The sequence below is a fragment of the Thermobia domestica genome, chromosome 11 (assembly GCF_964235325.1).
Source record: "Thermobia domestica chromosome 11, izTheDome1.hap1.1, whole genome shotgun sequence".
NCBI lineage: Eukaryota > Metazoa > Arthropoda > Insecta > Zygentoma > Lepismatidae > Thermobia > Thermobia domestica.
Genome location: NC_137464.1, coordinates 16,960,862 through 16,974,985, shown reverse-complemented (window position 1 = coordinate 16,974,985; position 14,124 = coordinate 16,960,862). Strand labels below are relative to the sequence as shown.

At 33.8% G+C, this 14,124-nt stretch overlaps 1 protein-coding gene across 1 annotated transcript in view; it reads right to left on the bottom strand.

The window, feature by feature from the left end:
* LOC145663920 (follicle-stimulating hormone receptor-like) overlaps window positions 1–14,124 on the bottom strand; it is a 590,817-nt gene that overhangs the window by 76,943 nt on the left and 499,750 nt on the right. The window contains exon 5 of the mRNA XM_081730117.1: window positions 2,491–2,568. Within this exon, the coding sequence (XP_081586243.1) occupies window positions 2,491–2,568 (78 nt within the window). The remainder of the gene's footprint in view (window positions 1–2,490; window positions 2,569–14,124) is intronic.

Genomic DNA, 14,124 nt, shown 5'->3' with positions numbered 1-14,124 from the left:
AGGTTAAAAAATAATGACTCACTAATAAATAATGCTGGAAACAAAAGTAAGGCCATGTGGAATATTGTAAGAAGGGAATGCAATTTAACTAGGAAAAATGAAAATGAACCTACTTCAATTACCGCTACAGATTTGAATGATTTTTTCACATTAATAAAATAAATGAAATAGTAAAGAAGATTAAGGCAAAAACTCCTAGTAGAAATTTTTATAATTATCTGAATTCTATTCCCCAACCATCTTGTACTTTTAGCTTCAAATTAGTAACTGTTAAGGACGTCGAAAAAGCAATTTTTGAAGATGAAAAATAGTAGTACCTGTGATGTATATGGTCTTAATTCTATTATACTTAAAAGTGACATACATTTTATTGCTGAACCTTTAACACACATTGTCAACAGTTGCATATTAGAGTCGATATTTCCTGATATGTTAAAATATGTTAAATTAATTCCAGTACACAAAAAGGGCAATAATTCAGAATGTGACAACTATAGACCTATATCTATAATCCCTGTAGTAGCCAAGCTTGTAGAAATATTACTCAATGATCAAATAGTTAAATATTTTGAGAGTAATTCATTGTTTAGTAGCTCCCAATTTGGGTATAGAGAAGGATTAGGTACAATTAAAGCAACAACTTCTTTAGTTAAAGATCTTTTAGACAGTTTAGAAAGTAAATACTTTACTAAAGTTAGATTTTATGACTTGTCAAAAGCGTTCGACACGGTATCTCATAAGATTATTTTAAGTAAATTAAAATACTACGGTTTTCAACATGATGCGTTAAACCTTATAAAATCATATTTATCAGACAGATATCAAAAAGTAGAATTCCATAATTCGAACTCCAAATACTTACAAGTGGGTTCTGGGGTACCACAGGGATCTGTTCTGGGTCCCATTTTATTCCTTATTTATATCAATGACCTTCCCAAAGTAGCTACTATTCCCGCTAAAGGCTATCTTTTCGCTGGTGACTTTGGAGTCTGTGTAAGTTCTAAATCAATTATCGAAAGAGAACAATTAACCCAAAATATAACAACCGTAGTTGAGGATTGGTGTACTGCAAACCTTTTGTGTTTAAACCTGAGTAAAATACAAGATCTTAATGTTACATACAACAATCTAGATTACACAGAAAAATATTCTACAGTTAAATTTTTGGGATTTGAACTTGATTCAAAATTAAACTGGTATAATCACATTGAAATCACGGCAGCTAGTGTAACAAAGGGTATATACATGTTGAGAAAATTGCGTTAGTTTGAAAATCTTAGTTGCGTTAGTTTGAAAATCTTAAGAATTGTTTACTTTGCCCAAATCCACAGCTTTCTATCATATGGTACTATTCTTTGGGGTGGATCTAGTAACATTTATAAGCTTTTAAAGCTGCAAAAGAAAGCTGTCAGATTGTTATGTAGTCTTCCTTCTCGTAGTCACTGCAAACCTAGTTTCAAGCTACTCAAAATAATGACTCTTCCTGCTATTTTTGTTTTTCAATGTTTAATGTATGTAAAAGAGAATAGAGATAACTTCCCTGAACATTCCAGGTATCATTCATATAACACAAGATACAAAGATAATATAATGGCAGTGTATTTCAATTATACCAAAACACAAAAGAGTTTTATTGGCACGTCCGCAAAATTATTCAACTCTCTCCCAAAAGCACTGAGAGATACCGAAGTGGGTACTTTTAAAAGTAAACTCAAATCACTCTTATTAGATAATCCAATATATGATATAGAAGAGTTTTACGAAATTACAAAGCAATTAAAGTGAAAAATTGAAGAACTATGCGAGAAATAAATAGACATGTATAGTACGAGTAGTTATCTATTGTATTCTGTAGTGATCGTTATTCTTTGTATTAGAATTACAATTGATATGTATTACAGTTATATCTTTATATATTTTTTCTTTCTTTCTTTTCTGTATCCATATTTGTAAATATTATGTATCCAAATTTTTTTCCTTTTGTAAATATTGTATATGCATTTTAATCTGTAACTTTAAGATCTGACGATTGTAATGCTTTAGATGTCCTCTGAAGTTTCTGCAATAAAGACGATATGAATATGAATATGAATATTTATGATATAACTAGGTACAACAACAACAAACCCTCCCGGTAATTAGAACTTAAGTTAACCGGCAACATTATAGCCAATAGATGTTATATCTTACGGTGGTAGGCAGTTGAAACTTTCTCTTTGCAGTACACGGTTTTACTGACAGAATACTGTGCAACTCTTTTCATATTTTGTGCCAAGTTACCCCTGAAGTGCAAAGAAACCCCGTCTTACGGTAACGTAACAAACCAAGGAATGGACTGTATGTTGACGTTTAGTGCTCTTATGTTCTTGTAAAGTAATACAGACAATCACTTATACGTCGTCTCCCGATAATTACTTCAACAGCATATAAACACAACAACAGCGACTCCACAAAACAAACTCACGAATTCATCAGATAGGCAATACTTACAGTGTCTTCAAATTTCGTGAAACCCCTCGAAATATACTAGATGACAAGGTCTTCAGTTCAGGGGCCTGGGAAATATAGCTACAGAATAAAAGAAAAATAGGATGATAATGATACAGAACAAAATAAGTAGTCAAATATATTAAATCTTCACAAGTATTGATAAACCATTTATTTGTAAGATTATCAATCTATAGAGACACTTAAATTACGTTTATATCATAAGCGAATTTCTAAATAGAAACACTACCATTATGGATTAAAATGGAGTCTTAATTTATGTATTTGATTTGTTGCGAGAAAGTTTTCAGTGCAATAAACTAAAAAGTTTAGGATTACATTTGCAATTGAAATTTTACGCTGGGTACGTGTTAATACAAGAAGAATTCTAAGGACAGCGAAACTTGCTAGTCAAATGAAAAATTTATATTGTGGCTAAAAAGTATAAGAACTGTGTGTTTAAAAAAAAAGGAGTGCAGATTTACTTTAAAGGACCCATCAAGAGTTGAAGTTTTAAAAGATCATAGTTTTCTATGTTCATCAGCGAGTATAATTTCGTCATTGTCTTGTAGCTTATCTTTCACTGTCTACAATAAATCTGTGCAATTTTATGGATCTCTATATTATGCACACAATATATAGGGCAAGTCAAAATGATGGACCCGATTTCAGAAGTTTATTCTGTGAAATCCAATAAATACATGTTATTGTGAAATATGTGGTAAGAAAGGTGAACTGTCTAAGTTTGCTTCAAACATATCACAAGTGTTCTATGTGAGAACTTCGCGTAACACGGAACACATCAAGTCGACAGTCTATCTCCTGTCAGACCTTTTGTAGCATGTTGCGGTCAATATTACTAATTCATGCTCGCTACTTACTCTTATAACTCTGGCCGGCGAACGATGATTTCTAACAGCTCAGCTCGCGAGGACGACTGAGGAGTACGGTGTTGCCATGTGCTTCTCGCGCAAGGGGAGAATCGTCTGCTTCCTCGTTGAGGATAAGACGAGTGAGTGAAAGTTTGGCAATGTGCGGTGGTTACCATGGAGACGCGACAGGTTCTGAGCCTAAGGTTGGTTGACCTGCTGTCTTCTGCTCGCTCGCCGTGGCCTTGTGCAAAGCTGTCAGAAATCATCGTTCACCGGCCAGGGTATAGTTGTAGAAAGTGGAAACACTGCTTGGGCACTAAGCTTTGAACGTTAACCTTTCTAAGCGTATGTCTCACAATAACATTTTATTTCTAATGATTTCACAGAATAGATTTCTGAAATCGGGTCCATCATTTTGACTTGCCCTGTATACTCAGTAGTATACTAATTTGAAATATAATTACTATTTTAGGATATTTTACTTTCAAATTCCTCTACACATAATTTGCTAAAACTTAGGTCGCCTACATGAATTTGCTATGTACAGTATAGGCCTATTTCCACTGAAACTAGACCATTCTTGTTATTAGACTTCCAAACTATGTTGTGCATAAGTGTCGGAAGTCTCTTAGAACGACTCTGTCCATCTGTCTGTCTGTCTGTCGACAGATATCAGAACAAAAACAGTAAGAGATATCAAAAAGTGGCTTTTCTGCAGTCTATTCAGCGTCCCAAGAACAGGTTCTATTTCTTCCGTTGACCTCTTATTCAAAGTGGAAGTGGTTTAAATTAATCATTTCTGGTTTCATTGTTTATAGCTGTAGAACAAAAACGGAAGTGGATACCGATAAACGTTTTTTTTTTTTTTTGCAATCGGTTCAGCGTCTCAAAACAACAGACCATCGCCTTCTGCAACATTCTACCAAAACCGGAAGTGGCTGAAAGTTACTAGTACTTCCTGCTCTAGTATCTCGTCTCAAAAGAACAAAAATGTCATACATATCTGTAGATTTATTTAATTCTGAAGCTGCACATAACTCTGCACTACGACGTCACTTTAGTGGATAAACTTTAGTCAGCTATTCTCAACCTTTCTTGTTATTACGTAGATATTATTATTATTATTATTATTATTATTATTATTATTATTATTATTATTATTATTATTATTATTATTATTATTATTATTATTATTATTATTATTATTATTTATCTCTTAGATTTGTTAGGTATTCCAGTGTAAATTGGCGTTCAGCTGTAACTGGAATTATGTCTGTAAATAAATAAATAAATACATTATTACGCATTTTATAGGAAGGTAGTGTTCTACCTTTACTTAGGTATTAACTAAACTACTAGGGTAACGAAAAACTTGGAAAATTAAATAAATGAAAATAATCGACTTCAAGAATGCACCGAAAAGCAGAAAATAAAAACCTTTCATTTTATTTTTTATTTTTTTTTTAGAAGTAAGACAATGTTAACCTGACAATAAGACTTCAACAAAAGCAGTAACATTAGGAAATAATAAAAGCGTTTTAGAAAAAAGATAATAATAATAATATTGATACTATTACTACTACTACTACTACGACTAATAATAATAATAATAATAATAATAATAATAATAATAATAATAATAATAATAATAATAATAATAATAATAATAATCGCTTAAAAGCTGAAACTAATTAATTACCATTATCTGTAAAACAATTGGAAGTCTATACTAAGCCAAACAAATTAATGCTTAATATAAAATTAATTTGAAGAGTAATTTTGCTTATCATTATTTTACAATTTGTAAGAAAGCTCTGTACAACTTGTAAATTTGCGCAACAGGAAATTGTTTCCGAAAACTAATAATTTTACAAGTCCTAATTTGTTATGAAAAAGAACTAGTATAATAAGAATATATGTAAGTTGTAAATAACACTAATTTCTGTTTTTTAAAATTTGTCACAAGCAGATGATCCATATATTTTTTTTTAATCAGCTGTACACTAATATTACAAGAGTAGTAACTTTTGTACGAATGTTCTTTAGGTGAAACACTGGTGAGAATACAGCATTTTATATTTCCTGAAAATCTTAATTACAAATATCCTTGTTCATGATACATGAAATAGAAGAGAAGAGCATTAGGTCTATCTGTGACACAGGAGTATAAAAGACGAGAAGGTTGGCAGCATGCGTACTTCCACTGTGAGAATGAAATTAGTTCGAAACTTTGACGTTCATTCGTGACCACATCGACAGCAGTGAAAGACGACAGAGTAATACTTCTCGCAGCTGTTAGTTTGCATCTTGTCGCCTGAGTCTTAATGAAAGCAAATCCATTAATGAATTGCTTCTACACAAACGACCTTCAAGGAGGTTTTGTTTGTTTGTATTTGCAAAAGAAATCCTCTGTACAAAGCCCTGCTTTAAAAACATTCAGGATATTTTCAATGTTTAGGAGGCGTCACAGAAACACTGTTTACTGGTTACTATTGCAAATTACGATTAGAGAAGCAAACACAATATGCAGTATCAATGTTATAGACCAGTGACCAACGGTTTATCTAATCTAGATTCTAAAAAAAAAAAAAATATACAGTAAGCAGAGTCGGATCCAGGACTTTCTCGGGGACGGGGGGGGGGGGTGCACCAAATAACTACCAGTACATTTGAATTAAAGTGAGTTTTTTAAATGTCTTTAGGCATCTGTGGTGTGAATGAGGAATTGCCCTGGAAACGCTACCTGCTCTCGATGAATTATTTTCCTTCAATCTTCTGAAAATTGACTGAAACTATTAATTTTTGCAAAACTCACTGCCAGCTTCTCATTTCAGGTAGTGTATATTTACAACGAAGGGGGGTGCACGTGCACCTTTGCACCCCCCCCTAAATCCGGCCCTGATAGTAAGTAGTATATTGACTTAAAAGTATTGAATTCTAGAAAGTTATTTATTTCCTGAAAACCTCGTACCCCGGATCAAACTTTCCATATGAAATAATGGAGATTCCATTAACCACGAGAGTTATGTTTTCTTCAATCTCCATTTAGCGAACACAGGAGAACCATGTGAGATGACGAAACGTGGATAATACTTAAAAAAGAGGGAGAACTGAAGTCATAACATAGGGCGAGCATTTCGTAATAATTTGCTTATTTTCTTAACATATTAACTGCCGCATGAATTTAATTTAACTCATGCTAGTTTTCTAGCTCCCTCGTGGCTAAGCGGTTAGCGTGGGAGACCCAAGTTCGATTCCCGGCGGGAGCTCATGTGGTTCGGATTCCACGTTAATCAGTAGGTCCACGTCTCATATAGCCTCGCTGCTGAACGGGACGTTAAACTCAAAATCAACTCAACTCATGCTAGTTTTCAGCGTTGCACTTCGTGAATCAAATATAGGTAATTCTCATGTACCGTATCTTTAGCTTGGGAGACTCGTGGACCGCAGACGGCTCACGCTGTAACATTCATATAATCTAATGGGTGGCTTCTTAGATTAAACCCTGCAGTTGGCATATCCGAGGGGAGTATCGTGACGTTTTAATTATCATAGTAAAAAAATCAGGACACAGGGATTGTTGTGATTTGTAGTTGTTAACCCCTCTCTATGTAGTCACCACCCAGATTTATATATTTCTCCCAGCTTTCTTTCAATTTATGAATACCGTCATTGTACATTATGCTTTAAACAATTCTTCCACCTCATGAATGACGTCATCTGTGTTGTCAAAATGGCGGATTTCCACCACACGGATTCTTCACTTGAGGAAACAAGAAAAAGTCACTGAGTGCGAGGTCGGGAGAATAAAGTGGATGCTGCAATACCTGGAAACCACGCACCCTTGCTTTGTAGATAGCAACTTGAGATGAATGACCTGGTTCTTCTAAAAAGGTGTCAGCAAACGAGAAAGCCAGTGCGCAGGTATCTTAGACATGTGAAGTTCGTCATGGTAATTTTCCACACACTATCATAACTGAGACCGGTCTCATTCAAAATCATTTGGATGGTTGCATGTCCGTCTTCGAGGATTAAACACCTTACTTTCTTCACAGAGGCCCCATCGTCCGTCAGGGATGGTGATCTTGGGTCATCTGTGAGGGACATATGATCAGTTTGGAATGTCCTTTTCCACTTTACAATGGTGTCATAAGATGGAAAATCATCGCCATATACAACCTTCTCATGAATTTGTCTGGCATTATTATCCTTCAAATGCAGGAACTTTATCACACTGCGAGCTTCAATCTTATCCTTCTTGCACTTTGATCACTTTTAGCATACCCTGTAAAAAACTAACTATCATTAGGAGCTAATTTCCTTAACATCATGCACGTAAGAATCAAATATAACACTGACAAAATTTCATCATCACCACTTTCTGGTGATAAAACTTTACGATACCTCTCGTAATCGTCTTTATTTATGATTTTATTGTTGCAATAAATTCTTAATCTATTTTCATAATATGACACCGTAGCCGCCAGGAAAAGATTATTTTCTCTACTGTGGTAGTCAATTTCCATATATAAAAGAAGTCCTGACTGACTGACTGATAAACGTCCAGGCCAGGAATTTTGACAGTGTATAAGATTTGTGACCTCACTTATCAGTAAGGAATGATTTCGACGGAAATTCGACGGAGAAGAGGGAGATATGGGGTGGTTTACCCCGCTTTTTCCAAACCCTTGTAGAGAAAATTGATATATTTAAAGGCTGAAACATGTTTCTACTTATTTTAAATGACAGGTCCACTTTTCAAATTTCATGTCGCTATCCTTGCGAGATTTGGAGATATGGACATATTCTCTAAAGGAAGAAGTCCCGATTGAGCGACTGACAGTCCAAAGCCCTGACCAAACCGAAACTTGAAATTTTGACAGTGTATAGGATTTGTGACGGAGCGTACCACTAAAAAAGAGTTTTGGGTTTTCGACGGGAAGGGGAAATGGGATGGTAATTATTATAGTAGAATGTCCATATCTACGAATCTCTGAAGGGTAAAGATATGAAATTTGGTATATGGACTTACCATATGAAATAATTAGACATGTGTTTCATATATATAAATATTTTCCCTAGAAGGGAACAAGAAAGCCGGAAGAAAAAGGGTGGGGTTACAATTGTTATAACAGGATGACTGTATCTAGAAATCCTGGAGGGTCAGAGATAAGAAATTTGGCGTTTAGACTTTTCCTTTAAAATAATTAAAGACATGTTCCAGCGTTTCCCTTCAAGGAAAGAAAAAAACGGGTAGGGAAAAGAGTGGAGGTTGTAATTGTTAAAATAAAATGGCCATATCTCGAAATCCTCTTAAAGTTAGACATATGTTAGGGATATGAGAGACCGTAGACTGAGCAAATACGGAGGTATGGGCGACGAAGTCTGCAGCTAGCTAAAGGCTAGCGTGTTAATAACTTCCAGCTATAATCTGTGAAACCAATTTACGTTGTAAGCATTGTAATCAACAAAGAAAAATGAAGTCAACTGAAAATTATATTTAAAGGCATTAGTCTGGTGGAAGTGGAAAAAAGCTCAATTATGAAGGTCTACTATGAAACGTTGTAAAAGTGGTATTGGAAGAGAGTGTTTCGTCTCGTAAGCCATCACGAAAATTCTGTCCCAAGTCGTAATCTCTATAAGTAAATAAATATTTTTTATTTAAATCTGTACCATCAAATTATGCTCAGCTATTGTTAATGTTTGACACGAAGATGCCGCAAGAAACTGTGGGATGCGTACTTTCTGGACGGTTTCTGAGCCAATGACACAAATATTGCCACACAGTTTGGAAATTTTAACACTTTTCAACTGAATTATATTTTTCTTACTATAATTTGATATATGATAGTAAATTATAGTGAATTGAGAGTGCATCAGTCTATATAAAAATAAATTTTGCTTCTATTGTTGCTCAAAAATGCTGAGAGAAAAGGGGACTCAGAAGTCGCATCAGGCGGATAGGGGACATGCGGATTATAAACGCACACAGATAAAAATAATGTACCAGCAAAAAAGAAAAGAAAAGACAAACAGTCCCAACAGTCGGAAAAGGATTTTAAGGGAAAAAGAAAGGTTAAAGTTTTTAGACTTACAAGTTTTGGATTCCGTGAGAAAAATGCGTTATACTAGTTTAACAGATTATACTCAACTGGAATAAGTATAAAATAAGCTTCATAAGACTTTGAGTGATATTTTTCAGAGACAAAAGAGTTACATAATAAAATGCTAATAAATGTGATTTTATATCTAGGGAGTACAGATGAATAAAGGGCTATATTATTTATTGTTTCTGATTGGATCATCGCAGATTATGAAGTGCAATGCTTAATTTCTGTTGTGAACAGAAAACGAGACATCTGGGAGCCATATAGGAAGATGCAATGTTTACTGTCTGTCTCCAGATTACTATCGTAAAGTATATGTTGCACGTTTATGGTTCAACGTCCTTTTTCAGAGCTCCCACCGGGAATCCAACTTGATTTTCCAGAGCCGAAAACTTATATGTTAATCATATAGCCTAACGGCTTTACTAACTTAAGTACAATTTTATGTAGCGCAATGCTTCATTTCCTAATATTGATTATCAGTAATACAGTATAAAGTTGTTACGCACGTAGGGTTACAATTTTACAAACTTTAAAAAAGGGGAGATTTTTGATTTCACACACACACACACACACAAAGACAATCTATTAATGGCATAGGAAGAAAATGTAATTTAAGTATAGAACTAAACTTTTACAATAGGATTACAGAAATTTGAAAGAGTTTATTAAACTCGGATCCCCGTGTACCAAAGGCGCGCGCGCGCTAAGCACTCTTTACTTTAATCCCAACCGTGGGACTTGTCTCCTTGGTCATCGCTTTTTAATATTTTACGTAAGGCTACATTGCCACGTTAAATGAATCTTGTAGCTGTCATAAAAAAAAATATCTTTCTATTTACTGTGTACATATTACAACTTCTTGAAAGCAAGAAAGGTATTTCCACCTATGCACAACTGCACTCTAGTGGACAAACAGTGAACCTCCTCATTAAAAACGTGTATTTTGACGCACTCCCTTTCCCTGTCCAAAAGAATCCGTTGTTTCGGAAGCGGCGAAACTGGTTTTTCCTTTATATCAGCGGGAGGGCGATAGCAGGTAGCAAGCAAGACGTCCCAGAAAGTTGCACACTGTTCGACTCCTTGCAAGATGGAAAAAATGTTTTATGACCCTTTCACGATTATGTGTACATGGTGAAATATGGTAGGGTTCCAAGATTTTTTTTTTATGACAGCTACAAGTTGTGGTAACATGGCAACCTCCTTTAATTCAACACGAAAGGGTCATGAACACGTCATTTATGCTCTTGAGTATATGATATATACATTTTTTTAGTAGCCTACGACCCAGGTTCATTTCCTCTATTCCGAAGACCACTCCAGCTGAATTCAAAATTAATTTTCACCTAGTCAGTCCTTTTATCATAACAGTTCTGTCCGTGAAACCGTTATTTCACGAAGCAAGCATCTCTATACATATATCGTTACAATTTCACAGAAATCACCATCACAGAATAATTTTCCTTAAAATCAAATTAATATATTACGCCTTTATGATAAACATTTCTTAGTATAAATAACAAACTATGTACTCAATGCAATATAAGTTGTGAATTGTGTTTTATAACGTATGCCATTTTCTTTGTTTGTTTCTAATGATAATCAAAATTAACAATCTGTAAATTAATAATCATTATTTAATATCTCATAAAACAGAATTATTGTTTTTAAAAGTCATTCCTTGTAATATTTATGTGATTTTTCAAAATAAGTTTAAAACAAAATTTGTATTTACGTTTACTATGATTTATATTTATAGTTACCATATATAAATTTACACTTACTATGATTTCAAAATTGTATAATTAAAATTTTGAAAACAGCTATTTAAAACAGAGAAAGTACTATGATTAAGAGTGGTAAGGGATCAGGGCTACATTAATTTGATTTCTGAAGCTTTTCCTTCTGAACCGATTGACAGATTTTGGCCAAATTTTACATGACAGTCAAACCAATTGATAGCAAAGTTTGTAAAATAAATCTGAAATAGGCTGAAACACCAATAGGCTGGAGTAATCACCAAAAAACATTATTATTATTATTATTATTATTATTATTATTATTATTATTATTATTATTATTATTATTATTATTATTATTATTATTGCATTATGTTTCATTTCTTAGATTTGTTAGACATTCCAGTGTAAACTGGCGTTCAGCTGTATCTGGAATTGTGTTCGTAAATAAATAAATAAATAATGTACTGTACATGTTAAATAACACAATAATAATTTCATGTACAGTAAAAATAAAGAACAAAGAATATTGTAATGTCCCAAGTGATGTGGTAAACAAACATTTCCACACGCCAGTGTTTACAAACACCACTACGTGGTTTGGCCAGGTGAATCTACAATCAAACACCAGATGGATTTACAAACACCACGTGGATCTACAATCACTTGCAGACGACGGCTTCTAGCCCTTCCCACGGAGTAGTAGACGACCACGGAGCAGCAGCGCCACCGCCACCCAATGAACCCTTTAAATTGTCTGGACGACGGCAATTCTGTACCAGTTTTCTGCTGACCATCCTTTCTGTTTGCCACGGAACATTACGAATAACCTAACCCCAGGCCTCTATCTACTACGGGACTACGCCTATCCTATCTCCTGGCTTAGCCTGCTACGGGGCTCTGACTGGGAATCCTAACCACAGCCGCTTAGCCTGCTACGGGGCTCTGTTGGCCACTTAACCCTCCTCTGTTTGCTACGGAGCATTGGATCCTTAACTCCCCTCTGCTTAGCCTGCTACGGGGCTCTGTAGAGATTCTGTCTGCGACCTTACAGTCAAAGACTACCTATAACTAAATTATATATTAGAGAAATTATTTGTACAGTATTTTGTGAAATACTTTTATAGTGGAAAAGTTTTATAATAAAAGTCGGTAGTGGGAGTCGATTCCGGACACTCTTTTTATGAACGCCCTACCTAAACCTATGTGGGACAGTTTTACAATATGAAAAAATACCAGGCAATGAAAAGAAGTCATCTAAATCAACCACTACATACATACAAGAATCTACCATCCAGTAATCTAATAATCTAATCATATTTTATTAATAAAATTATATATTTACAACGATGCGTGTCAAATAATACTAAAATCCAAATTTAACAAGGATACTTACATAATATCAATACTTAGCCATTTCAATTTTTAATTCAATGTCAAAGGAACTCCTAAATTCAAAACTGGATTGTTTGCTGATAGGTCATGTATAATTTGTACAAACGTACTAAAGGAGGGTTCTTGAATTTTTCGGTTCTAAGAATATTATATTTAAATAAATTTCTATTCCTATTTCTAATTCCAACAGCATTAAATGAGATATTTTCCAAAAATTCTGAAACATCTATCTTATAGTTTACAATGTTATATAAGAAAATTTGCCGATGTATTACACTCCTGTATTAAAATTGAAATTCAGACAATAAAATTCAGACTATGAAATTCAGGTGTATTGAAATTCAGACAATAAATTGGAATATGAAATCCTAAATCTTAGTGCAGACATATGATATTTCTTAAAGTAAAGAAATTGTAAAAAATTCTTTTCAATCATTCCTAATTTACTTGAATTCAGCTTACAAGATGTAAACCACACAGATAAGCAATACTCCAACTTACTTCTAACTAATGTATTAAAATCAAACGCATTCCTAATTATGAAACCTAACTTTCTATAAGCTTGATTTCTTACTTCATTTATATGACCCTTGAAGGTCAAACAATCATCCATTACCACACCCAAGTCTTTACACATATTTACTCTATTTAGCTGTTATCTGTTTATTGTGTAGCATGTATTATATCAGCGTTTTGTTGTTGAAAATATCATATATAAGCTCTTTTTAATATTAAACTGCAAATAATTTTCAACTGACCATTATGAAGTAAATCTATGTCATTTTGCATAGCAATAATATCAGCGTTACCTTTAATTTCTCCATATAATTTTATATCATCTGCACACATAATGCATTTTGCAAGTTTGACCCTTGATGGTAAGTCATTAATATAAATCAGAAACAATAATGGGCTTAGATTTGAACCTTGCGGTACTCCTGAAGTTGCCACAAATTCAACAGATTCAAAATTATCGTAAACTATATATTGAGTACGATTTACTAAATAAGATTTCAATAGAGACAAGAACTGATTTAAAAATCATATTAGATAACTTTAACAATAAAATTGAATAACTAACTTTATCGAATGCCTTAGAAAAATCAAAATATACGGGATGTACAATTGAGGCGTTGGATGCTAAAGTGGCGTAACTCATTTTTTAAAAATGAGATTGTCATTTCCGTGAACTTGAAACCATAACCTGTTGGATCGCAAAGTTGCGTATCTCAGAGTTAAAAGACCAGGCCATAGACCAAAAAATGGCAGCACAAAGAACCGATTTTTTTCGTTTTTTCTATATCTATTCTAGTAAAAGTCTCAACATCTCACAATATCTCAAAATTGAGTTATACCACTTTGCCTTCCAATGCCTCGATTGATTTTCTATGTAATACAGAAGTCATTGTATACGTCATTAAGTTGGAAATAGTTGACTTTCCTGGCAAGAAGCCATACATGATTTTACATGAGTAAGAATACGATTATATAAAATATGTTCTAATAATTTAGACGGAGCACATA